Raw genomic sequence first — 26,576 nt, forward strand, 5'->3', positions numbered from 1 at the left:
TCGTTGATAGCAGTACCAATAGGAACTGAAGAGGCTATCCTGGGTAAATAATAGTAATAATAATAATAATAATAATAAAAAAAACTGTGGAGATCTTTCTTTGTTGCATTCTCTTATTTTAACTGTGGAAATCTTTCTTTGTTGCATTCTCTTATTTTAACTGTGGAGATCTTTCTTTGTTGCATTCTCTCATTTTAACTGTGGAGATCTTTCTTTGTTGCATTCTCTCATTTTAACTGTGGAGATCTTTCTTTGTTGCATTCTCTCATTTTAATTGTGGAGATTTTTCTTTGTTGCATTCTCTTATTTTAACTGTGGAGATCTTTCCATTTACTACTGTTATTATTTTTTTTCTAGTTTTTTAGTTTTATCAACACGATCCTATTCCTCATCGATAGTGTTATGTATTATCGTATCTGCAGAAAATATCGTGTCATAATTCGAAAAAATAATCGAGGCTTGCTTGATGCTGAAAATGTTTAGTACGTAATGTAATTTTTTTGTATGTCTTTTTTAAGAATTTGTGGCATTTTAATTAGTATTTTACTTTTTCTTAATCCTCCCTAAATAAATAAGACACCTTTCGAATTGAATTTCGAATTTCGGGTGGATGGTTCTAGATTTGCTACGATGCATTGCAAGGTGTGGGGATGGGGTTGTTAAAAAATGACTTTTTACAATTTTAGTGTAACGTAATTATTGAATGGCCCCTTTCTCCGTAATTTTTTTTCAACTTAAATCTTAGTTGTAAAGATACAACTTTTCCTTTTTTTATGACGTCATGCGTAACATATTTTGTAGCTATATTGTAATTGTTTGTTTGTTTTTTCTAAGTTATTTATAGTTACTGATTTTTTGTAAATATGTTATTAGAACGTAGTCTTTTTGTTCTACTCAGATTTAAACTTTTAAGTGTAAATCGGAATTGAATTTCTTTGTGGATACTTTTTGAGTTACAATCCCTTTTTTAAACGAGTCACTGTTATATATAGGGTATTTCGTATTTTCTCCCTATTACGTCTTGGCGTGATTTTCTAGCTCAGCTCTAGCTCTAGTTGAGGACTGGGAATGAATTTAAAGAGAACTTGGAAATGCTTAGCTGATTTTTTAAATAATGCCTTATTTGAAAGTTCGCTTTTGAAACTGTTCTAGATTGGGCGCTAATTAGATAGGGATTTGAAACGGGCTGGACAAAAAAATACTGTGTACGCGATCAAGCGTATTTGATAAAAGGTTTACGACAAGCAGGAATTTTTCACCTCAAAAATTTGGATAATCGAGACATTTGAACACAGATACTGTAGTTACTTATTTATTTATTTATATTTGTTTGTTTATTTGTCTCCACGATCATTGTTAATTTAATAAAAGCTGAATGATGGTGCACAACGTTTTCGTTTTTCCCCTTTTGTACCCGTTTATGTGTTTTCGCCTGCACTGAAATCTCGTAACTGCCGGGGCTTTTTATTCGCTTTCTGTTATGCGGGCAGGAATAGATATTGACGAATATCTACTATTTCTGTTGGTCAACAACATGGAAGTAATCAGTAAATAAATTTGTGGACTGAGAAAGAATTGCAATTTTAGTCCATTCCCCTGAACATATTGGAGGAATTATTTTACTGTTTGATTTGATAGGTGGTAATACATCTTGGTGAATGAAGAAAACCACACAAATTTTTGCGATTTTTTGATTTGATTAAATCGCGAAAGTGCATTCCCTCAAAATACATTGAAACAGGCTATTTGCGAAATTATTTTTTGCGATCATTTTCTTTATATTGAAATATCTTTCATAATTGTTTAACGTACCCTTTGAATCGATTCAAAACCATGTGGCTTTTTTATTGTTGAAAATTTCATAATCAACACCAATGCCATTTTCTTCCCCATAGCTCTTTGAGATTAAAACCTCTAAAGTTCGAGTTTTTTTGCAGGAGTTTGAACTCAAATCGTAGTCTTAAGTACAAAATATCCATCCCTCACATTTCACCCTCAACCCATTGGTCAGTCCCAACGCGTTTATCCCACCCAATTTATTAATTGAAATAATAAAAATAAAAAAAATAAAAATGAAATAAGCAAAAAAGAATCTAATTCATTTGCTTGTTTAATTTTGACTGTAAATAAATTAAAACAGTATATGGGAATGAAGAAAAGGCAAATCTTGTTTTTTCCCTTATAATATTCTTTCATCATATGATATATTCATAAGAAGAGTTCGAAGTAAAACTATTTAATTGTTTCTGTTCGAGTTTTAACCATTTGTTTCTTTTTAACCCTATTCGGTTTAAGTGCAACTAGGATAAAAATATCCTCCTGAATTGTAATAATTATCGATTATTAACTATACATGCGCGCGCAATTTCGTAGGTAAAACGCATGGGGTAAAAAAGCTTAATGGTGAAATTCATGGATTTTTTAGAAAGACAAGATTCAAAACTTTTGTCCCTAGAGCTCTTCGAAATAAACTTTTCACTAAAAACGAATATTTTGTTTTTAAATGATTTATTCAACTTCCGTGGTATATGTTGTTTACATTTTCTACCTACAGTAATGAGTGCGCATGCTCATTGCTGTCAATGCAAAATCAAAACATTAAGTAGCATGGAAAGTTGTTTACGCGTTACAAGTTTAATTTTTTTGAAAAACTTTAATCGCTTCTCAAGATTTTTGGATTAGAAGTTTTTATAATTATGCTAATAATTGCATGACGTTATGGATTAGAAAAATGAGGTTATCAAGGGTTGTGGTGATGTAAACATGTTTTCACCTATCCAGTTTGATATTTTAAACATATTTACATGAATATTAATACCTAATTACCCTGATTATTATTCATACTAGCAAATGTTTCTAAGCACCTTATAGATGATGTCTAAATTGTGCACAATCGGTTAAATTTCAAGACTATATCTCCTTAACCAGGAAAGATTTTTTGAAAAAATAAAAAGATTAATAGACAACTTTTCAAGCTCTTTCATATAAAATCAACTTGTTTTTTCGAGGGAGGTGAGTTTTGAAATTAACGACAACCTTGTCCCCAGGGCTTTTTAGATCGTTTATAATTGAGAGGAACCTTAAAAAGTTGTCCAGTGCAACTTTTGATTCAATTTGTTCTAACAACAATAAATACCTTTTCAACCTAAAATAAATAAATAAATAAGAAAGTAATTATTGCAATATGGTAGCACGAAAATTTTAATGTTTTTAAGCGCAGAAACACGGTAATAAATTTCTATACTGTTTTGTAAGCATACCGTATAGTGTGCATCACAACTCAAAAGCTCCTCTAAGTTTTCATGAAGGGGTTTGGTACCGAGGTTTAACAGCTTATGACAACTATAGCGAGATAAAGGTCAATTCGAGCGCTAATATATATCTGTCAGTTGCTAAGCATGCGCACTAGATGTTTTCAAAACAATGTCACTTAGCAATTTACACTTGTTTATGTTGTTGGTGCGGATGCTGCTTGAGAGTCAAGCATTGCGAAACTGCGAAGCTTTTGATTGGTTAGGAGACATTCTTGTCAGGGTATTTGAATGATTTGACTCAGCATGTTTTGTTATTCATATATTTATATATTTATATATTCATATATTTATAACATGTATAGATTTCTTATTTCTAAGAGCACGTTTGCAAGTTTTTGAATATCTTATGAATATTTCAGTTGGAACTACATTGTACCATTTTGAATTTATGTCAGTTACCATAACAAAGAAACAAAAATATAACTCGCCTGATGAATAATAAACATAACTCTAAAATGAAGCAAATTTATCACGATGTTATGTTTCACGAAATTTGCTTTTAAAAGAAAAATATTTGAATAAAGAGTAGGAAATATTTGCAAATGGTTATGAAAAACACAGATGAATCTTTGTTAGTTATCTCCGAGGGCAAGGATTTATCGAACAACAAGAAAGAACTTCATAAAACGAAGAAGACAAAGAAAACATTCTCTCTGGTCACTTTTAAAAAGAAGAAAACGTCACCGGCACCTAACGAAGACGAAAACACTGAGAAAAATGGCGCGAAAGATGCGGAGGCATCAACAAAGAAAATATTAGATAAAAAGCCACCTGTTCAAATTAAAGATAAGCCGACCACGGATAACAAAAAACAATGGAATATACTAACCAAGAAACCGATCGCTGGAAAAAAAACAAAATCTTCTTCAAAGTCCCACCCGGTGAAAGCGCAAACAAAACAGAAGAAAATTAAAAGAACTGGTAAAACAAAAACTAGTGAAAACATAGAGTGTGATAAAAAAAATGAAACATCTCCGAAAGAACTGCAAAGAAAGGATTCAATTGCCAAAATGGCATCTCTTCTTGACGAATCAGAGATTTTACCTGTTGAAAAACAATCCGGGTTATTTGAGGAGATAAAAGATTCACCAGATGCTCATAAAATTATCGGCGGTCGATCTGTCTTTAAACACCGCGATAGTTTAAATCTTTATAAAGATGGATATGAGCCCGGTCATAGTGGTTTGTTAGAGGGAAATGCAACTAAGAAAAAATCTCGGAATACCGGATTTCATTTGTCATTAAACGAAAGCACTGTAAGTTTCCTCGGAACAAGTCCCGGATTCTTAGAAATGAGTTCCGGACTGGTCGTTAATAAGAAGAAGCCGGATCATGGTTTTCACATTTCATTGGACGATATATCAGATATAAGCCAATCCGGTGTCTTTATTAAGAACAAGATTTTTGATAAAAACAACCAATGGGATATAGCAGAAACAACACCGGGTAGAAAAGAAAACACTACTACCGAAAACCGTGATATTTTAAATAATCAAACTTGTAGCACTTTACCATTACCTCAAACTGAAGAAGACTTTTACGAAGGCTCTCCCCTTACTTCTTCAAGAAGAAATTCAACTCGCTTATCGTTTTTATACAACGCACATACAGGCTTTATATGCAAACACTGCTTTACTTCAGATTGTCACCACGTAGAGAAATCTGATAACAAACAACCGGTACACGAAAATTCAAAACAAAATGATTTGATAGGAAATGATATATCTGTAGAAACTTGTAAAGACAAACAAAACGCTATGGATGAAGTAGATGAGGGAACGCTAGATGATACAGAAGTAGAAATTTTGTTGGAAAATTTAAGACAAAAGCTAGATAAAAATTTGAGTAACGCTATTGAAATAAAAGACCTGGTCAAACTAATAAAACTGCGACAAGTGTATCATGCTGACGACGACGGTCGGATGGTTCCTTATAACGAATTGATAATAGACGTTGATAATACTGTTTTGCAAAATGACACCAATGGTGGAGACTCTGTGCTCGAACATACGGAAGACGAACTACTAACATTACGAAATCAAGAGGAGAAAAATAACGTGGTTACAACTAACGACAGCGCTGAAAAGGGACTGGACTTGAGTGAAAGCGCACTTCGCATGACCCCTGTAGTGCCACAGGAAAAAGTACCGATTTCAACACACCAGCCATACAAACAGATATCTCATGATTCATCAAAAGAAACATTTTACTACGACAGTGACTATGATGATGCAAGTTATTTGAACGCATGCGCATTATCGAAAACAAATGGATCATTTGAGAAGTTGGAAGTTGCAAGCGATATTCTTTATTCCAACACTGAACATGATTCAGATGTCCCCATGACTCCACCTTTAAATGCATCATCTCCTACACACCCTCCATTGGAGAGCTCAGGGTTAAAGCTATCCAAAAGAAGAACGTCTCTCCGTCCTTTATCAGAATTAGAACCAGTCCCTGAAACGGAGGAAGTGCAGCAGTTTACTTCCAGGTCAGCTAACTCAGCTCACTCGAATGCTTTAACACATGTGACAACAGATATAAACGTATTGGATGAACTTATCGACTTTGCTAACGACAAACTCGAAACGAATAAAATCAAAAGTGACGAAGAGCCTGACTATAAAAATGGTGATGGAGATCAATACGAAGATTCGTTGAACAGTTTTGCATTGCCAGTGAACATTGATGGTAACACCAACCAAGGAGAAGAAAACCAAAAAAAATTATCATACAGTGATCTGACTTTATCTGAATTAAAAGCGCTGACGCATAAGCACAAGACATTAAACAGCTTAACAAAAGAGGAAAATCATAGCTCAAAGAAAGAATTAAGCGAGGACATTGTTGATTCTCATGACACTTTTGAGAAGTTGGAAAATCAACATGGTTTTTACGGGGATAATCAACTGGAAGTTTGGCTACAAGACGTTCGAAAGCAATGTTTAGATCAATTGAGAGAAGAAGAAAGACAGAGGCTTGGTGAAGAAGGTGAAAACATAACTAATGAAAATGAAGTCATTCAAGATGAAAATAACAATCAAAACTCCAATCCGAGATCGAGTGATTCCAACGCAAATTCCGGAATTTCGAGTAATGTTAACCCAGCAGAGGCATCCTACCATCATATTGACGTCTTGGTTCTAGACAATGGCCGTGCTGACCCTGCTCCTGTTGCGTCACCGGGGCCGTCAACTGCAACGACTACAAAGGATTCTGGAGTACAAAGTCATGTAACAGATCTAAATTATCCAACGGGAGTTGAAAGTTCCCAAGAGCCTTCTGACAATGAAAGAGAAGTGGAATTAGAACCACAACCGCAAGATCAGTCTTCCATGCTAGTACAAAGACTAAATATGTCTCATGAAAAAGTTCACGATTATAGAAGTATGAACTTTCCATATATGATTTCAAATATGCACAGTTTTTCATATTTTGACCATCCTGCGAATATTACGGAACCGATGGATGATTATCACACGTACTTAGCAAAGCATAATCGTAACCTTCGAAATTTTGTCGCTGGTAACCAGACGAACCTCGCATCGCAACCATCCGTTAATGCGTACCAACCGAGACCACCCCAAACTCAAAACAGAAGCTCCCCCAAAGCTAATCATAGAAACACTGTAAGGCAGATAACGTATAATAATGTATCATCAAATAGCAGTTACGCCTTCACTGAACTTCACATCCCACGACCGCCATCTGTAACTAGATTACCAAGGGTTAATCAAAGGCCCTATAGCTACACTGGCCTCAATGGAGAAATGTTGACCTATCCGTATCCCTCAGAACCCTTGCCATATCTTACTCATTCTAGACACATCACACGGTACAATCCAAACTTTGTACCATCCCGACAAAGTATGACGCAAAGGGTTGTTTCAAGCCATGACTATAACTTTTATTTAACTCACCCACGACGTTCCTTAAGGGAAAATAGATATAGTGACTACGAGCGATCAGAAATAGCTGAAAGAATGCAAAGGAGATATTATCCACCTTACACTATGCACAGATATAACAATTTTTTTTAAATACAGTATTTATTTTTTTATGAATTTGTTAATCATTTTTATGAGTTCTGTTTTTCAGACTAGTCCTGCTGTGAATTTTCTTATCACCACAATGATACATATCTTCTCCACAGTGGGTTTTTTCATCTACAAAATTAGTTAGTGGCGTCAAAATAATAGAGTAAAACATCTACTCTCCTACGTATATAGTTTCTAGCTGTATATAAATATACACAGATGGATATATTGATGGAAAAGAATTCTACTACTATTGCTGATTAATTTTCCTTTTCCATATTTGCGACCCAAATACTAATACCATCACCCTTAAGGTATTTTTGGCTTACTGATGAGAGATAAGAGGTAAAAATCACTGGGAACAAGGGTGTAAGACCATTCACATACAGGAATTTTAAACTAAGTGTTAAATTTCCACAAAGTTTTTATGGCTGTGCATGGTCATTTAAGGGGGATGATTTTCACAAGCAAAAACTTTGTTCATGACCAATAATAAATAAAAAAGGGGAGAATCGCAAAGTTAGCGATTTATTTTTTCTTTTATCATCAACTTCAATAACAATAATTCTTCTTTGGTACCACAACAAATATTTCTGCCCGCGAAGGTTTTTGAAGTGTTGAGAGTACAATTCTCACGTGAGTGTGGATTCATAAACAAATTTTTTATGTACGCCGTTTATAATGCATAGTACAACCTTTAATGCTCTTAGTTCAGTCCAAAAATATAAGTCATGGAAACTAGGTTGAATTTGTATAAACATTCATAAAATGTCACCATATGTCTAATTGTTTCGAATGGAGACGCGCGCAAGATATTTATATTCATAATTAGTATAAGAGCATGTTTTAATAAGCCAACTCCCTTTTCAATCAACACCGTTCGTATGTAAAAGAACATTTAACGTTTTAAATATTGACACAACTTATCAACCAATCACAGTTATTTTACATATCTCATTCGACCAATCACAACTTGCGATTTTCGTACTTAGCCAAATGGTAAATAAAAAGATATTAATATATTTTCGTTTTTCTTTCGGTGGTTATATTTTGTTGGGTTGTCATGTTGAAGTCTTTCGTTCGTTTTCGCGAAACTAAAAATTGTAGTCACAACGAAACGCTTGCTTCGTAAGCGCAGTCTAGTCTCGCTAACTCAAACTCTTAATGTACAGGACAAAAAGTTCGACGCAGCGTGACTTCGAGATAATTGTAAGTTGTATATCACGGCACAAAGAGGTTTGTAAAGAAATAAATCTTAGTTTCCCTTAAAATACGTCATTAAAATACATCATTGTTACGTCGCTTTCTTGTAGCTACAATGTGTTGGCAATAGAGTCATAATGCTGGTTGTGGTAAAACAGTTGCTTCTTTTCACGTTAATGAAAATTAGTTTTTTTATTTACGCAGCATTTTTTTTAATTATCATACTGAGAAGAACAGTACAGAAGAAGAACAGTATGGTTGGGTCTAAAAACAATTCTACTTAGTTAATTACTCCTAATATATTATTGTTGCGATATTATTAAATTACTTTTTTAAATCACTATTTTTGAGAAGCCTTGATATTATGATATAAATGCTTTTCATCCAACTTTTGTCAAGCTTCACGCATTCTCTTTCCCGTGAACTTCTAGGGTACTAAGCCCAGTGTCACACCTCATTAGGAGCGTGGGTCAGGTAAGTATGTCTAGAATCATTTTATCTACTCTAGACCACCGAATAATCGTCTCCCCTCCCTTATTGTTACTTTTTATAACAGCATATGAGAATAAAAGAAACTTGAATAAAAAAATCAAGAACGGCGTACTGAAAAAAGCAACCATTAATTCTCGAAATATTCATGTGTTCTATTTTTCAACCCGCCCCAAATTGTTTCAACTTCTCCAATTATTAATTTTTAAAACATTATCTAAGACTAGTTAGTAATACCTGACAGAACTTAATCGCAAAGAAATCCGTCCGTTTAGGGCGTACTGATGGGGAAAGTTTGTAACAAAAGCATGCTAGAAGGTTTCTGGATTCGTTCGTTTACAATTTTATAGAAAAGTGTGTGAAAATATATTTCTGCAACATCATAGTCCCGATTTCTTTGAAACGACGAAGTTTGGAGTACAGCCTCGTTTCCGGCATTTCTCTAAGACTATTTGCAGACATCAGTCGTTAAATCTGTGAAAAAATCCACAAGAATATTCGCCAGTTGCTAATCACAGCTACCATCTTTGATTCCTGCTCACAGACAGGAACCGAGTATAGATGATATTTTGTTTTACATAGCTCAATAAAGGTTTTTCTAACACCGTCCTCAAATAAGCATAAACCATCAAACGGTGACAGAAGATATACCCAACACTTTTCCATCTCTGTACAAAGACGGAGGCTCTACAGTCATATTGAGAGAATTGCATTATTTTTTTCGGTGTATAACTACAAAAAGCAAAACTAGGCTTGAATTCAATAATTATTTTGTGCCTTTTAACATAGTAATATTCAATAATAATTTTGCAGCCAAATACTGACTGCGCCTACTGATTGGTTACTTGCTGTTATACTTTGCTCATGTAGACAATACTTTAGAAACCCTTTTTTCCTAATATTTCAGCGAATTATGTTACTCAACCAAAGAGTAATTAACATTCGGACTGTTTTTAAGAGGAGGGAAAGATGTGACCACACTTATAATGGTCACATCGGATTTTTTTCTGAAAAATTCAGTGTCTAGTATTTTATTAACCTTTTTAGAAAACTTAGTTACTCTGCAGTATCAAATAATCGCCCTCTCGTCTTGGCTGACAGACAGTCAACGGCTATTATTATACAGATGACTAAATAAAGCAACCCTAAAGGAGCGTTTTCTTCGAAATATGCATGTTTTTTTATTTTCCAAACCCTTCTTCCTATTATTCCATCCAATTGTTAATTTTTAATGTATTTCACCCCCTCACCCCCTCGCCCCTTTCCCAGTTTGGAGACTATGCGAACCAGGGAATGCAGTTCATAATTGGCGCACAAAGTATAGAACACAAAAAGGTTTTTCTTTGTTGTTTACATCAATAATTCTCCTAGGATACGATAAGGTTATCGTATCCTAGGAGAATACGTTATCCTCTTATCTTTCTCTCTATCCTCCTAATTATGTTTAAATTTTATTTATATATTTCACTTTTCCAAAACTCGCTTTGAATTCGTAATCTTTAACGACAGTTGTATCCGTTTGATTATTCTGCTTATTTTTCCTCCGTGGTGGAGAGTATTTAGTACGTATATTATCCGTTGATAACACTCTGTTGTATTTTAATTATATAGTTAAAAATTTGCGAAGTTGATGATCGCGTTGGGAAATAAAGTTGAAAACATTAAAAGCCTGATGTGAGAGTATGTGGCACGTTCAGTCAAATGCCAAAACGCTAATCTAAAGCAAAAATGACGGTAAGTGGTGAAGTTTGTTTTTAATGAAACTATCAAACTGTTGTTTCCCGCTACATTTTCGTATACACATCCGGAAAGATATGCAGACAACATGTGATCTGCAGCTACGAAAATATTTTGTGTATCATGCATGCTTTTATAAGAATGCTGGAATATTTCCCTTCTATTGTCTTTCGTCCTGAGAACAAATAAAGAAAAGAAAAAGAGACCTTTAAAGGGAAGAAATTGTCTGGGGAGTAAATTAGATGATTAAGGAGGTGCGTTTTGCGAGATTAAATTCAAAGGCGTTCTTTTAAAAAATTTCTTTTTCGTTCATTCAACCAATAAGTGAAGAAGTGATGTGTTTAACATCCAACAAACATTTCTACCAACTACCTTTCAGTGTATTTGATTCCTGTAAAATGTATAGCTTAAGGGAAGAAATAAAATGAGGAAATGACTGTAAATTAGGTCAAATTTTTTTTCGGTATGTCTGATTCCCGCAAAATGTACAACTTATTATCCAAAAACTAAAATACTGCAAAAAAAATTAACTTTTAAGTTAAAAGAAAAAAATAGAGAGTTCTATGTTTAATGAACTCTATATGTTTTTATTTTTTTTGTATTTCATTATTATTTTTGTTGTTGTCGTTTTTATTATCATTACTTTTTTTGAATTTTTATTTTGTGAATTATTTTAACACGGTTTTTTTGTTCTTATCTCTGATGATAAATCACGTATACACCCTCCATCCTTGAGGCTATTATCCCTTTAAATAGTTGTTATAGGCAAAATGATGGCCCTTCAAAAAATTTAGATAAAGTATTTTTGAAACAAAGGTAAGATAACCAATCTCGTGCTCAGATCTGTTTTAGCTTTCTGGTATACGTCCTGGCCACAAATTGAAAAGCGAAAAAAAACCCTAGGAACAAGAATGGTTAAAAACAGAAATTTTTCGGTTTATAGATAATGTGATATTTCGCGAAATATACTTGCTTTGTTAATGCTTTCGGAAATTAAAATTTCCTAGGTCAAGGGTCATCAGCCAAGAACCAAGAAAGCTATAACTTCGTCGATGTCCACTTTTAGCACCTCAGGTTCCAGGAAATTTTTTTAGTAAGTTAATGTTGTTCCCAGGGCTTTTCTGCGCATGTGATATTCTGGCAGCGCGTGGAGAAACATTGGAGACGAGTTTGAGGTTAAGAAATACTGTGCTCTGTTTTGTGGAAGTTGTCGAAGATTTCAAAGTGACCTGTTTTTACAATCACTATGATTGTGAAAACAGGTCATTCGAGATAAGCCAACTGTCAACATTAAGTCATCTGCACGCATAGACATATTGTTTTAGGCTCAAGTCTCAAGTTTAATTTTCGCACCTTTTCATTTGAAACAAAAAGTATAAGACAATCTCTTGATAACTCTAAGGCACTCAATAATCATCATTTTTTGTTTTTGTTTTAGAGACCACGTGATAGTTTGACAAAGGAACAGTTACTTGGTACGTATATGCTAAAAAAAATTTATTTAAAACAATAATTTTTTACTTACATTTTTTTTTACATTCTTTAAAGATTTCAGGAACGCATTTGACGTGTTTGATACCAATCACGTGGGTATGATATCCAGTGAACAATTACGAAATGTAATGGTACGTTTGGGACAAAAACCTACAGACGATGAAATTAGTAAAATGATCAAGAAAGTGGATAAGAATGGTATGTGCTAAACCTCGTTCCCATGGCCTTTTTGATTAATTTGGTAATAACGATTCTAGGCCTAAAAAACTCTAGTGCAACTCTAATGGCATTACTTTGTGATATATTTTATTTTTCTTGTGAAAATCTTCACAGTTTCCATCATTTTTAACTTTTCAAAAACAAAAAATTCACTTTTTGATGCTTGAGTATTTTTACTTCTTTGTGGTTTACAATGAAACTTCTCCCTTTGGAAGACGCGCTTTTGTGTTACTTAACGGAGTCATACAACTAACGATACTTACATGACATTTGTGCAGTGTTAAAAACAGATATAGGCGTGATATATTTAATGATAACCGGATAAGGGGTCCGGCATCAAAAAAATGTTTAATATGACACGCTCGTATGTTTTGATCGTACAGATATTTCAATTTGTGACAAGTTGAGATTTTTACCAAGTGATTGAAACAGAAAATTTACTGTAACGATGTAATAATTGCGAAAATAAGAGTGTCCTGGAGTTTAGTTTTGCAAAATAAGGAAAGAGACTGTCAATTAAATTGCGGGAAAAGGGTTAGGCAATTTCGAAGTTTAATACAAATGTTTAAAGTATGAAATTCTAATATATATTTATAAATACAACAAGTATAAATCCAATGTTTAGCGATTAGACGTCTGTTTCTTCCCTTTCACAGAAGCGACTGTTTTTACCAAAAACTAAACCAGCTTTTAGAGCGTCGGTGAGTTTGATTTTTGAATTGGCGAGTTCATGCTAAATACTGACAGGACCAAAAGACCAACAGTTAGGGCTCAGTTGTATTTTTTAGAAATATTTAAAAATCATTTTTCCATGTTAATATTGTAGAGAGAAGTGGAGAAATTATATTGTATTTCAAATTTTTCAACCCTTATATCATTTACTATACGTCTTCTCTGTTTTAATAAATATAAATTTAAACTATTTACTGCATATTACAAAAAAGTGTGATTCCTAAAAAATCATTTTTATCTTTCCGTTTCTGATATTAAACACAAGCTGTTCTTTTTTAGAATTTATGTATTCACTTTCGTCTCACCCTCCCTGCCCCGTCATTGGCCGAAACAAAATTGCCACTAAAGTGACGAAAATTTAGACCAACCACTGACGAAAATTATGGGTCATATGAACGAAATCTGGTGTTGACAGTGTTTGACTTTGTTAGACATGGTACTACTTAACCATTTTTAAGCCAATTTTAAAACTTCTCACTTGACCTTCCATTTCAGGCATGAAGCAGTATTCACCCCCAACCCGATATACTCTCCTCACCCTAAGGATTGGTCGATCTCTTATATAAAAAGAAATATTCTTCCTGTTGACACAGCTAGCCAAGTGTTGATAATTTACATTTATTTTAGGCAACGACGTCATCGAATTTGATGAGTTCTTGGATATGATGTGTTCGTATATTTCACATCATGAACAAGAAGAAAACATAACCAAGGATATTTTTATGTTATTTGACCGCAACAAAAATGGCGTCATATCGTAAGTTTTTCAGTTTTCAAGTCAATACAGTGTTTTTTAAACCATAAGTCTCTAGTTTTGTGTCCTCTTTGTTGAAATCACGACAACCTTTTTTGACTTTTTGCCTGAAAAATTTAAAGCTTGTCGTGGCCATAAAGATGACTTTTAAGACCTTTAACAAATTTAATGGCTTTGAAACACGGTAAACTAGACATTTCAATTTTATCTCCCATTTTTTTTTGAAATAATATTTTGGAGTTGAAATAGATGAGAGGACGCTAATTTTTTTTAGTACAAAAGAACTTCGCTCCATGATGAAATCGTTAGGGGAAAAATTAACAGAAAAGCAAGTTTCGCAAATGATGAAATTCGCTGATATAAACAAAGATGGCGGAATTGATTTTGAAGGTAAGTTGCAATTCCTTGCAAAATATATTGAAGAAATTGGTTAAAAGTTTGTCCACTGTTATTGTTGTTGCTGTTCATCTTACAATTAGTTTCTAGTTAAAAAGTGAAGTTAGACTAAATCCTTGAAATGTGGTGGCGATTGCTTTAAAAAATTTTATACTGTAGTACAAAAATAAAATCCACAGCGCAGTTTCACGCCTATTTGATAGGTTAAAATTTTTCTGAATGTCTGATTACTACACACCAATCATGGTGGGGCCTTCTTGGTTTACGTAATACAAAAAGGTCCATAAATTTACAATCTGGCCCCTCTGAAACATTTTAAAACACTTGCGTACGCAGCCGGCAACGGAGTATTAAAGAGTTGTCTTTAAAAAATGGCTAAAAATCTACTGCAGTATGAGAATGTAGGCTTCTTAGCTGTATAAATTTTTACGTGTGTTTTACAACCATGCTTTATCCTTGAAAGAGTTAAGTTTAGTTGTGGAACTCACTGTATAATATTTTTTTAGAGTTTAAACGTTTAATGGAGGAAGTACCACATGTGAAGAGTCAATGTCGACGTGCAGTGTCCAATCCGTAACCAGATCGGGTAAAGATCGGAAGAAGATCGGGTGAACTGTTCACAAAATTATATTTCATAATCTATATTTTATAATTCATGTTTGAAAAATTAAACTGAGTCTTAAAAAAACACTAAAAAACCGACATTTTTTTGGTTCTCATCGTCCGCCCCTAAAACATATTTAAGACTAACATTTAGAGAACTTCATTTTCGGCACTACTTGTGAAAAGGCTCTATTGTTCCTGCGTAGAAAGGGCAAGACCTTCGGAAAAGAGGCTCATCTAAAGACGAACAATATAACCCTTTGATAAATTAAAATAAAAATTGGCTTAGTGAGAGAGATTATATGTTTGTTTTTTATAGAAACATAATACAATTTGTGGATTGTAATATAAAAAGTGTGTTTCTTATCAACATTTTTTCTTTCATGTATATCTTTAACGACGCATATAAAACATATAGCATATATATATTATATATATAAACGTGAAAATAACGAGGCATGAGTATATCTTGGAGTAAAGATATACAACATATGAAGATGATGTGCAAAAATATCCTTATAATTCCACAAATAATAATTGCTTAAATTACTTGTCATTCAGCGACATATTTATAAAGTGTGCTATACACCAACCTCGTCCCCAGGGCTTCCTTTGAGAATGAAAAAGAGCCCTGGGGAAAAAGTTGCACTATACAAAAGTTTTAAAGATGAATTTATATATAACATTTTTTTTCAGATGCCATTCAGAAACCAGCTCAAGATGGCGCTAAAAGCAAGCAATCTTATTGGCTTATGCATTCTTCTGATTCTTCATAAATAATTTCTTATTGCGGGCACGTCAGATTTTCGAGGTTTAGATCTAAATAAAAAACAAGAAATATTCAAACCAATGCGAAATGTTTGCAATGTAACCCTATTAGCAGCGAAATTATTAAGAATTGATCATGATATAATGAATTCCTTGAACCTAGACTCCTATGTACTTATTTAGGAAGGCTACACGCTTTGATATAAAAGACCTGAATTTGATTAGGAAACCCATTCAGAAAGTTTAGAATAAAAATTGATGTAGAATTTTTGGAAGATGGCTTGTCAAGTTTCTTATAAATAAATATAAATATAAATAAAAAAAAATAGGAAAAAAGACAAATAATATACAATACCTGGTATATCGAGGAAAACGTAGTTTCGACTTAGAGGACGTGGAGGATCTGATGTGGAACTAATAGCAGAAATCTAGACATAAAATCAATAACGTTCATCAGAAAGGTTGTCATATGCGTCGAGTTTTGTTATTTCTATTCGCTGGTTTCGATGAAAAAGGAGAAAACAAAACTCTTACCATGACTCCTAATGGGTTCATACTTGGTTGTACGTTTAAAGTATAAGATGTAGCTGTCTAAAAGTAAAACTAGAAATTAAATTTTCCACACAAAAAAAACAGATGACTAGAAAAATTAATAATAATAATAATAAAAATAATAATAATATATTTTTGTATAAAAAGGGGAAAATAACCTACAGACTATAGTTTATAAGCCGTTTTTTCAACAATTTCTTTTTTTTAATTTAATTTGGGTTATTATCAATCGCTATCACAATCAACATTGTTTCTCCTTTGTAAAGCATACAACATACCACATCAAGTGATTTATACATACCGCTGGCGCAATTTCTGTTTTTCCGGCGAACACAACCAAATCGGGAAATCCCGGGAAAAATGGTTGAGCTTTTCCCCAATATATTTCGTAATTTTGTATAGGTGATGAGGTAGCTGGAGGTTGCCATTCAACTTTTACTGTATGGAAGCCAACTGTGCAACTTTGATTTTCACACGTGGTACAACCATTTCCTGTGATGGTTAAACTACGCGTTGTGATTGGTGCATCGGTTGGTTCTGTGAATGAACAGGGCAAATTAAATTAAAAAAAACGAACATTTTAGATAAATATAAAGGACAACTAAATAAGGTGTGTATACATATTTCTTAACAATATTTAAGCACGCGGGGGTCCAGAGGAGGGTGCATATGAGAGTGCATATGAGGGTACGAAGATGCAAAAAGTATAGAAAGATAATTGACATACTAGGCGTGGTGACAGGAGGACATGTGTCACCAGGTACTGTTTCGCAACCTAAAAAAATGGGTGAAAATGATGCATTAATTTTGAAAGAGGATAAAAGAGGATATTTTTTTGAAATGAGATGATGACTTACCATTGTACATGACAGTTTTAGTGGCTACTGAACCAAGTAAGCAATCACCCTGTAATGTTGTTACCTAAAGAAATGTGAAATAATGAATTAGTATTTAAGAAGACAGGAGGAGAAGAAAAAGGATGCGGAGGAGAGGGAGGAGAAGAAGAAGGAAAGGAGGAAGAGGAAAAAAAGGAGAACAAGAAAAAAAGAAAAAAAGAAAAAAAGAGAGAAATAAGATCGAAAGCAAACTTACATTCACAACAATGGTGCAACCTCTCAATCTGTCACCTATTTCTGTATTATAAATTTGTATCGTCGTTGAGTTGTTCTAAACAAAATATTCTATCCGTGAAAATGATGTTGAATTTTGAAGAAGAAATGCGTTTCTCGTCTAAGATATAACAATGCATTTCCACGGAGTTTTGTGTTTCTTCTTCTTTAAAAATATAATTCAGTTATTATAGTATGAAAAGACGAGTAAGATTCATCATGGCAACATAATAATACTTACAAGATCAACTAATTGTTCTCCTATGTTCAAAAGTCGAACAATTGCTTGGTAGTTAATTTGTGAAGTGCAATTCAGAATATCATAAGACACTTTGACTTTTTTGTTAAGGACAGCTAAGGTATCTGGATCTAAAATAAAGTTACATGAGGCTATACAATTACTACTATTTGTACTACCTCGGTTTTGACAAGATCTCGCGTTGTCAATAAAAAAATATGATGCTAAAAGGACGTTGATTTTGTGTCACTTAGAAATATGTTTCATATTCCCACAACCAGGACAATTTCTTCTTCAAACTCAGGAAGAAATTAAAGTTGTTGTTTTTATATTTTTTTTTAATTTTCGTAATTTTAGCTACAGCTTCATCTACTGTATTGTATTAATTCTCTCACAATATCGTTTTTAGGAAAGTTGTAATTAAAGGCGCGAATCTTCAAGCCGTGTCAGCTTCTTGTTGTCAGTTAAAATGGCGCGAAAAAAGGGACGTTTTATGGTGGTGAAAAAGATAGGTATTAAAGTGGTTTTATAAAATATATACCCTTGTGAAGACGCTCTTACCTGAAGGAGGTGTCCATTTGACAGTGTATGTCAATACAGGAAATCCTTGAAAGTTCTTTACAACTGCAGGGGGTGTTTCAATAATGACGTTTTGAACTGGAGAAATAGATTGCGGTACTACAAATAGAAGAGAATCATTTATATTGCCCACTTTTGTATTTTTGTTGACACTTAATAGGAAAAGGAAGCATTTAATAAGCTCCTGATCAGGAGACTTTTTCCGAAATGGTAATACAAGTTTCTTTTTATAAGAAACTGGTTTAACTCTCTACATAAATCCCTCGCCTGAATTACTTATCACAAAATGCCCCGGATTCTAACAAATTGTCTGGTCCTGCGAGATAGAGAGAGGGAGAGTCCACTGTCACTGTTTAATCTATATTAAAATACTAAACCTTCTGTCTAAAGATGGTAGCTGTGACTTACCATGTGCAAATGTTCGTTAATTTTTTACAGGCTTACTAGTACTTTATTTTCAAAAAATATTTAAAAAAATATACTATTTATTTTTCATAAAACATTTTTCAAAACGGACTTAAGAACATTAATTTAAACCCCTTCTAATCCTCTTTATTGAATATATACCTACTTGTCAGAAACATCCACTTTTGCGATCCGTTAAGAAATCTTTGGAAATATAACAGCGGAGAAGGAAAGAAATCTTTTTTAAAACTTAGATGCCTTGTTAAGTTTTTTTCTAAGTTTTTTTCTTAGGGTTAGGGTTAGGGTTAGGGCTCGGACGTTTAGTGAGAATCCTCATTAAAACACAGCCCTGGGTATATACTGCCATGGCACATGACCTCGTGAACACTTACGTATTTCTGTACTCTCTATTCTGCTAGCTTCAATCCATCCATTAAAATTGATCGGATAAACACTGAATGTAATTCTTGTGATTCTTTCGAATCTTCCGTATAAACCGAATGTTGAACATATATCAGATAAACTTAGAGTGAAGGTTTTCTTTGTTGTCTGAAAAATAACAAAGTAATGTTTATATTCAAATACTAAGTACCGAGAAAAGAAGCCCCGCGTAGGTTGAGATTCTTTAGTTTGAATTTACATTTTGAGAAGAAACACATTTATAAAAATATATATATATTCAATCGCTCGTACCAGTCCGTAAACCTGCTCACGATGCCCTACATAATCCACATCCAGTGAAATCGCGTAGACACTTCCAACTGTAAATAGGCCAGCACTTGTTACTACGTTGGGCCAGCTTAACTGGACGTCAGCTTTTGTTTTCGCCCCAACTGTTATCAGACTTTGCGATGCATTTGGACGGTTTCTCGGTTGCAGCGTGATAAATTCTATAAAAAAATGATGGATGACAATGTTCTATCTGACATGTTTTCAACACTCTAAAAAATTTTTTAACTTGTTTTTCTAGCTACTGGCTTTAAGGGTTGCTCAGAGCTGAAGGAGAGAAAGGATTCAGAAAAAACATCAATTTCTATCTGTATTAGTCTTTATGAACGGAATTGCAAAGAGTAGCTGAAAGCTATCACAAAAATATGGAGACAATGGCACATTTACGGCCCTCTTACGAATTTGGCAAAAAGCATCAACTCGGAAATTCTCTTTCAGATGTGCAGGTTAGGTAATCAGCATTTAAAATGCGCTAGTAACACGTCTGCTTTACGGAATAATCCGCGTCCGGCCCACAAGGGATCCGAAATTTGAGGATAATGGCAACGTTGCCGTCAGCAACAATTAGCATGTTTTGAGACTATACCCAAATAAAGTAATAAGGTCCTAAGTCCACTTTGAACATTAAAAATGCACCTAGTATAGAAACGACCCACAAAATTATTTGTAGGGACAAACTTATATTTTGTGACTTATTATTATTATTATTAAAATTATTTACTCAGGATAGCCTCTTCAGTTCCTATTGGTACTGCTATCAATGAGGGTCCTGCGAAGGGGGTCCTAGCGCATTTAAAGCTCCCATTTGAGCTACGAAAGTCGTGCAAGCGCAGCAATCGCTCAACTGGACAACCGCCTAAGATATCAATCCTATTCTTATGCCGAACGCTAAGCAGAAAGGATAGATTCACTCTTTTTTTAGTCTCTGGCATGACTCGGCCGGGGTTTGAACCCAAGACCTCCCGCACTGGAAGCGAACGCTCTACCACAAGGCTATCAGTCGGTTGTAGCTATGTTACTAGGTAGGTTGAGAATATAATTATATTTAAGTTATGATTTTTATTACCTTGGTCTGATGCGCCCGTCAACTGGGCGTAAAACAAGCAGCCAAAGAAGCACTCATCGCTTGTCTAAATATACAAAAAATGTTGGTAAAAATCTAATACCACATTGTTTATTATTTAACTTTTTTTTAAATGTCATTTTTTTTTCGACAAAAGGATCCATTGATTCATTTACACAAACCATCATTCATAAAAAAATCCTGGATTTAATATCATTAAATCAACCTACCCCGCAATCGCATTGACATTGACGAAGATCAAACGGTTGTGGATAGTTGCACGCTTTGATGCACTGAAAAATAATATGAAAAGTCAAAGTTTTTTGAATGTTAATTGGCAGTACCTGTAATTATATATACTGATTAAATGCACAGATTATATGTACTTGTTGATCAACACAGCGTTCGAAAAGCTATTGCACTGTAAAGATAACTTTGAATGAATGTTTGTTTTTATCATAAAAATATGGCGAATATCTAAATTACAAACTTATTAGTTTAAGAATACGTATATGTCACCTGTTTGCATTTTTCACCTGCGCATGCGCCATCGAACGTTGATGGAATCTTCATTGTGGCCGTATCCCACTAAAAGAAAGGGTTATTTTACACTATAGGCATCTATGTTTAGCTCATGCTGTGCAGCGTTGTTTGTCTTGTTTTGCGTTATCGAAAGTACGCCATTTCTTTGAGCTAGACCAAAGTTTTCCAAAATATGGGTGAATACTTTACTTTTCGTTCTTCTTACACAATAGAAAACACTGTCAAATGGTGCTCTTACTTAAGCCTTTTATACCTAAGTATTCAAATCTTTTTTCGTTAACGGATACCTTGCATGGAGTTACTTAACTATTTTCGTCCCTAGGGGTTCTCACCTTTTTGATATTGAGACCGTGGACTGTTAGTCTTCACGTAAGCCCCAGCGCCTTTGACACCAGGCAACAAACCCTAGGGACGGGGGTGTTACTGTTGAAAGAATAGCTATTCCTCTTCCCTTTTATTTCAAGCACTTACCAACACCTTCCTACCACGTGAAAACACGGCATGCTTTGGCTACTTAAGGCCAGTCCTTTTTTATTTGAAGGTCATTTTCAATATCTCAAGTTATAAAGAATCTGGTATAATTTATTGGCCACCATATCATTATATGAATAGTAAAACGCAGAATTCAACTTTTGTGAAAAATTTCGATAACGTCATATGCTAAAAACGCGCTTTTCCCGCTCTTTCTTTCAAGCGGTTTTCTGCGTCATTGAACAACTACAATTTTTGCGACAAAGGGTGTAAAAGTGCGTCTTACGTGGTCTATTTACAGGATAATCCTGTTGTAAGTTTATAAACATCGCCAAAATGTCGAAAACGCACATTCTAGTAAATCTAAAGCTATTTTTTGAAATTGACAACATCATATCTTCGCGGGAGGTAAATATTTCAATTTGATACGGAGTATACGAAAGTCACTTCATGCCAAGACTTTCTTTTATGCTACTTCCCGCGAAATTAAAGACCCTTTTATGGTGCGGAAAACCGCTTGAAAAAACTGCGGGTAAAACGCGTTTATGGCATATGACGTCATCAAAATTTTTCACAAAAGTTGAATTCTGCGTTTTACTATTCATATAATCATATGGTGGCCAATAAATTATGCCACAATATTTATAACTTGAGTTAATGAAAATGACCCTGAAATAAAAAAGGACTGACCTTAAGTAGCCCGAGTGGGGTTCCACCGCCTGCAACCCTCGTATGAGGTCATAGGGGAACTCGGGGCATGTAACGAAAACCGCGATTTTTGATGAGTTAGTATGCGGGCATGAAGGGCCTCACATATTTCTCTAATAAAATCTTTAAATTTTGTTTCACGCCCCTATCTTGGCTGGTCTTATAAACCTTACTTGCAAATTCTCCAGCAATCCAAATTTGTTACTGCCTCTATACATAGCGGAAAGAATAAGCACAAAAATTCACGTGTTTTAAGGGTCAAAGTAGAACACATGTTAGCTAACATAATAGTTCAATTCTGCTTTTTCGAGTAACAACCAAAAGATGAAGCTTGTCCAATCATATCAACCGATTTCGGTACGATACGAGTATCAATTTTCTTCCATTAAAAATCCGACCAGTAGTCGTGAGTGTCGTAATTGTGTTTAATTACAAATTTACGTTCATAACGAAGTAGCAATTTAACTCTATTTAAAAATTAACAGTCCCCTTATGTGTCTCAAAAATTTTATTTTGTGACATTACTAATCACATTTTTATTGACCACTGATTGGCTCATCGCGTGGGCTCCTTATTATACCCAAATCATGGTCCAAGTTTATTGCCATGCTTCAAATTCCATATTCCCCCCGTATCGAGTTTGACTGAAAATGATACCATATTAAAAATTGCTCAATTCAATATCCAACCCTTATGCTTGCCTCTGCTTTTTGGATACCGCAATTGAATGGATTCATTCATACAGGGAAGACAACATCATATCGCCCACTTTTATGATAAGTTCAATTCATCTATTTTCTTCAGCACTTATATTTGTGGTTACTGATGACGTGATTAAGGTTTGCTTGTGGTTTTGTAATTATTGACTTAATAACCACCTTAGCAACGTACCCTAGCTGGTTTCAGGTAGATTCTAAACTTAGAAGACACTCATGAGTGGAAAGAAGCATTTCAAATTAATTATGAACTTAAATCATACACCCCATCCTATTTTTGTAAAGAATGGCACTAGAGTAGCTTCCTTGTCAGTTTAATCACGTGGTTATCGCACAATAATGCTTTTGTAATTACGAAGAAGTACCGATATTATCTGTTATGTAATGTCGTTCAAGAGGAGATAGTTGCTTGCTGGATAATAACTAGGTGTCTGCGCTTGTCGGATTGTCAATCGAGGTTAATTATTAAGTTTTTTTACAATTTTAGCAGTGACGATGTTTTTGATACAATTCCAACAATGGTCAACAGTTGATCAAAATAATTGCAGAAGATTAAAATAATTTTTATAATGAGTCAGCAAAAAAATTGTCGTAATCTCTGTGACGTTGTAGCAGTCCAAATAAGTTAACCCTGGGAAAAATTCACGAGTTCACCCGTCAGCAAATTATTTCCTCTTCGGAAGACCTGGAATGAACCTACGGCAGCCATTTAAACACTTTTAATGCTTTAGAAATGTTGTGCGGTAGTTTTGCATAGAGAATCAAAAATTGCCACAAAGCAATCTGTTCTTAAATGCATGCGGGACTCTTTACCCATTTCATTAAGTAAACACGTAACATCGCTTCACATTCTTCGTCCCAACACGAACGAGAGACACGAGACGGAAACACGCGAGATGTTATAAACAATACATTGTTAACAATGTTATTTTCAGTTTATATAATAGTAATCGGATATATAGTAATAGACGTTTAATTTTCACCAAGGATTGCCACTGCCTTGTTTTTCTCAATATGTTTTCAGAGAAAGTTTTTGAAGCCAATAAATCCAACTTACCGGGTTGCCTTGTAAGCAACAAGGTAATATAAGAAAAAAGAAAAAAGAAAATGATGAGACATACCTGCATGCAATAAGAGTAGAACTGTCCTAACTTTAACCAAGGATTTCTAATGTTTTTACCAGTAGAATTAAGCGAACTTATGTCACAAATATCTAAAAACTCATTAGCTTCTGTGTTGTGGAAAACCAGAAGCGCAGTAAGTAAAATCTTAATCAACATATTGCCAATGTTTTTAAACTTTGATGTCTCTGTGATACTCTATTTAGAAGAACAACAGTCCTCGTCGAACTTTGTGAAAGTTATGATATGCAAACTAATTATGTTACGTCTTTATATCGATGTGTTTCAAAACGCCTCCGCTATCGGGTAGTTCAGTTTAAACAATTAACCTTGCTGGCCTGACAATAAATTGTGACGTGATTTATGAGTTTCTTATTTGTAACAGGATGGTTGTATCATGGACGGAGAATTTAAAAGGAAGGTATAGGTCAAAGGGGCGTTCTTTTATGACGGTGAGACGAAAAAAAGGATTTATCCTGAATTGTTGAAAAATTGTGAAAAATGATGAGGCGAGTTTTCGTTTCACTGAAAGTGGGATAGTCGTGCTGCTGGAACAAGTTGAAAATCACCCAGCGATAACACACAAAATTAATCTTGTTAGTAATAACGCAATTAAATACTCATCTTTCGTCCCGCCCTGGGTATTGATTCGTCCCACCTCTCTGTCTATTGGTTCAATCTGCCTTGGTTATTCATTTACCCCACCCTGGCTATTGCTTCGTTCCACCCTGGCTATCATTTCCTCTCTCCTCCTTCCACAGCCTCAGCTAGCTGCATGTTTTATTGTTCCGAACAATTAAGACCTGATTGGCGATGGTTCGTTGAACTTCTTATTAAACACAATCAGAATGAATTGTTTTAACGATCAATTGAAATCTCGGTTGCTGCGCGAGAGAGCTTATAAAATCTAAATGGAAGTAAAGGTAATATTCGAAATTTTTGTGGTTTCGATAACTGTTCTGTTTACATGAATTTTTGTGCTCGTGCTAACATGGATAAAGTAATCCGGAAAAGGTCAATCTACTTCAAGCATGGATGGATATATTTTAAACATATTTTGTCCTTGTTAATGAACCACCCACCCACACATATCTTTCTTACATAATAACTCTGCTTAATGAGATGGCGCTTAGCAAAATAAACCTAGGCATTCAATAAAATTTTCACAGATAGCAAATCTTAACAATTGACACTTATTGAAGAACTTGACAACGACAGGCAACCTCCATCCTCCATCCCATGTCTACGCGTGTTTAGGTGCCCGATTAATATGTGCCTAAACAATATGTGCCTAAACAATGAAGTTATTGTTTTCTATATTAGACTAGTTACTGTTGTTGCTACACTGATATAGCATTATATCTCGATATTATCGCCAACGCAGTGTGTAATAATCAGAAAAATGAGTGCCTGGAATGACTTTGTAGATGGTTTTATATTGCTGCTAAACTAGCACTAAGGACACGTGTCGCAGAACAAATAAAACAAAAAGTTTTTTGTTAACCACGTTATTTTATGTAACTAAATACTGGTTGAAGTGCGAAATATAGTGAGACCTTAATTGTGTCGAAGCAATAACAACTCTAGTGAAACGCAGCGATAAGTAGCGTATGGAAAGGGTGCGCTGTTTCAATAAAAACAGACTGTAATAGTTGTTTTGGCGCCCTATTATTAGAATAGACGGATATTTTTTGACAACATGTTTACATTACAATGTATTTTTCCTTTAAAGAAAAACAATGCTTACAGGTCGGAGTACCATTTTGGTTCAATAAAACATGACTGCATATGCAATTTTGAAATGAAACCAACGAATAAAACCCCCAAAAAAGTTTTGTGGTTTTAAAACATAATGTTTACAATTTCACAATTTTCGAAAAACAATCCACTTTTATTTACTAAAACCAGTATTTAGTTTGTTACAACAACGATAAAAAACAGTGTTGAACGTTTTAATAGACACTAAGGATATCAGGTGAAACGATGAAATAAATTTGTTCATCTATCACTGCCAGGAGAAATTTAACAGAGTCCGGCGTCCGAAGCACCCAAGAATAACATAACATCAACCACACTGAAGGAGATGCAGATTGAAATATTACTAACTGTGAAAGTTGTGTATATGCTTATTCAGATGTCTTGTTGGTTCTTCCATCATCAGGGTTTAACCCTGAAACTTGAAAGATAAAGTTCCTCATTTTGCAGCAAAATTTTTAGTAAATTTTTTAAAAAAATATTCTTATTCCTGTATCTTTCTTGAATTTTCGTAACAACACCAGTAAATTGATGTTTTCAAAACATTGTACTTCTTATTCATTTTCATACTTAATCCATGATCTGTATTTGCGCTAAATTTAGCAATTAGCTGAAGTTATAACATTCCGCAGATCTGTGTCGAAGAAAAACTTTTTCTCGATGTTGAAATTGCTGTGCTACGGCGGTCTGTGTATCGATTAAATAAGAAATTTATTGATATACTTGCTTGATTGAGCGTAAACATTACATAACCATCTGAAAAGCAATTTTTTATTTTCTCATTAAATCAAATTTTATCTCCTAGCAACAGCCCCACAAGAACAGCTATTTTAGAGAGGCT

At 34.2% G+C, this 26,576-nt stretch overlaps 6 protein-coding genes across 10 annotated transcripts in view; 3 read left to right on the plus strand and 3 right to left on the minus strand.

The window, feature by feature from the left end:
• Nucleotides 1–1,389, plus strand: part of LOC130657570 (uncharacterized) — a 34,236-nt gene extending 32,847 nt beyond the window's left edge. For both annotated transcript variants that reach the window (XM_057460560.1, XM_057460558.1), the window contains exon 5: nt 358–1,389. In XM_057460560.1, the coding sequence (XP_057316543.1) occupies nt 358–483 (126 nt within the window). In that variant the 3' untranslated portion in view covers nt 484–1,389. The remainder of the gene's footprint in view (nt 1–357) is intronic.
• LOC130657557 (talin-2-like) overlaps nt 1–26,576 on the minus strand; it is a 90,290-nt gene that overhangs the window by 30,415 nt on the left and 33,299 nt on the right. The window lies entirely within an intron of this gene.
• On the plus strand, nt 3,424–7,615 carry LOC130657897 (uncharacterized). The gene is made up of 4 exons (XM_057460885.1): nt 3,424–3,534; nt 3,839–7,195; nt 7,413–7,466; nt 7,544–7,615. The coding sequence occupies exons 1-4, from the start codon at nt 3,424–3,426 to the stop codon at nt 7,613–7,615; spliced, it is 3,594 nt and encodes a 1,197-aa protein (XP_057316868.1).
• Nucleotides 8,334–15,077, plus strand: LOC130657571 (neo-calmodulin-like). 2 transcript variants are annotated; one of them, XM_057460561.1, is made up of 7 exons: nt 8,334–8,350; nt 10,655–10,777; nt 12,219–12,255; nt 12,329–12,472; nt 13,853–13,982; nt 14,254–14,369; nt 14,882–15,077. In XM_057460561.1, exons 2-7 carry the CDS (start codon nt 10,772–10,774, stop codon nt 14,950–14,952), a joined length of 504 nt encoding a protein of 167 aa, XP_057316544.1. In that variant the 5' UTR covers nt 8,334–8,350; nt 10,655–10,771; the 3' UTR covers nt 14,953–15,077. The 2 variants fall into 2 exon arrangements, with proteins under 2 accessions (XP_057316544.1, XP_057316545.1); XM_057460562.1 differs by lacking the exons at nt 8,334–8,350; nt 10,655–10,777 and adding an exon at nt 11,831–11,873.
• LOC130657569 (uncharacterized) lies at nt 15,269–17,459 on the minus strand. 3 transcript variants are annotated; one of them, XM_057460557.1, is made up of 6 exons: nt 17,391–17,459; nt 17,156–17,219; nt 17,026–17,073; nt 16,600–16,835; nt 16,281–16,337; nt 15,845–16,174 (listed from the first exon to the last, which is right to left on the minus strand). In XM_057460557.1, the coding sequence occupies exons 2-6, from the start codon at nt 17,163–17,165 to the stop codon at nt 16,040–16,042; spliced, it is 486 nt and encodes a 161-aa protein (XP_057316540.1). In that variant the 5' UTR covers nt 17,166–17,219; nt 17,391–17,459; the 3' UTR covers nt 15,845–16,039. The 3 variants fall into 3 exon arrangements, with proteins under 3 accessions (XP_057316539.1, XP_057316540.1, XP_057316538.1); XM_057460556.1 differs by lacking the exon at nt 17,391–17,459 and adding an exon at nt 15,269–15,797 and having other exon boundaries at nt 16,102–16,174; nt 17,026–17,188; XM_057460555.1 differs by lacking the exon at nt 17,391–17,459 and having other exon boundaries at nt 17,026–17,188.
• On the minus strand, nt 17,331–22,735 carry LOC130657566 (uncharacterized). Its single transcript, XM_057460553.1, has 7 exons — nt 20,941–22,735; nt 20,652–20,714; nt 20,425–20,488; nt 19,323–19,519; nt 19,022–19,178; nt 18,207–18,323; nt 17,331–17,776 (listed from the first exon to the last, which is right to left on the minus strand). Exons 1-7 carry the CDS (start codon nt 20,992–20,994, stop codon nt 17,625–17,627), a joined length of 804 nt encoding a protein of 267 aa, XP_057316536.1. The 5' UTR covers nt 20,995–22,735; the 3' UTR covers nt 17,331–17,624.

This window comes from Hydractinia symbiolongicarpus, chromosome 9 (genome assembly GCF_029227915.1).
Source record: "Hydractinia symbiolongicarpus strain clone_291-10 chromosome 9, HSymV2.1, whole genome shotgun sequence".
NCBI lineage: Eukaryota > Metazoa > Cnidaria > Hydrozoa > Anthoathecata > Hydractiniidae > Hydractinia > Hydractinia symbiolongicarpus.

Bases quoted from the DNA above. Each gene is read 5' to 3' on its own strand.
- LOC130657897 (XM_057460885.1), top strand. From the start codon at position 3,424: ATGTCACTTAGCAATTTACACTTGTTTATGTTGTTGGTGCGGATGCTG. The intron at 7,196-7,412 runs GTTGTTTCAAGC...TCTGTTTTTCAG, and splicing joins GACAAAGTATGACGCAAAGG to ACTAGTCCTGCTGTGAATTT. The intron at 7,467-7,543 runs GTGGGTTTTTTC...CTACGTATATAG, and splicing joins TGATACATATCTTCTCCACA to TTTCTAGCTGTATATAAATA.
- LOC130657571 (XM_057460561.1), top strand. The intron at 12,256-12,328 runs GTACGTATATGC...CATTCTTTAAAG, and splicing joins GACAAAGGAACAGTTACTTG to ATTTCAGGAACGCATTTGAC. The intron at 12,473-13,852 runs GTATGTGCTAAA...CATTTATTTTAG, and splicing joins CAAGAAAGTGGATAAGAATG to GCAACGACGTCATCGAATTT.
- LOC130657569 (XM_057460555.1), bottom strand. From the start codon at position 17,158: ATGGTAAGTCATCATCTCATTTCAAAAAAATATCCTCTTTTATCCTCT. The intron at 16,836-17,025 runs GTATGTCAATTA...GTTCATTCACAG, and splicing joins TCCTCCTGTCACCACGCCTA to AACCAACCGATGCACCAATC. The intron at 16,338-16,599 runs GTATGTATAAAT...TTTTACTTTTAG, and splicing joins AAACAGAAATTGCGCCAGCG to ACAGCTACATCTTATACTTT.
- LOC130657566 (XM_057460553.1), bottom strand. From the start codon at position 20,994: ATGAAGATTCCATCAACGTTCGATGGCGCATGCGCAGGTGAAAAATGC. The intron at 20,489-20,651 runs GTAGGTTGATTT...TTGTATATTTAG, and splicing joins AATGTCAATGCGATTGCGGG to ACAAGCGATGAGTGCTTCTT. The intron at 19,179-19,322 runs GTACGAGCGATT...GTTATTTTTCAG, and splicing joins GTGAGCAGGTTTACGGACTG to ACAACAAAGAAAACCTTCAC.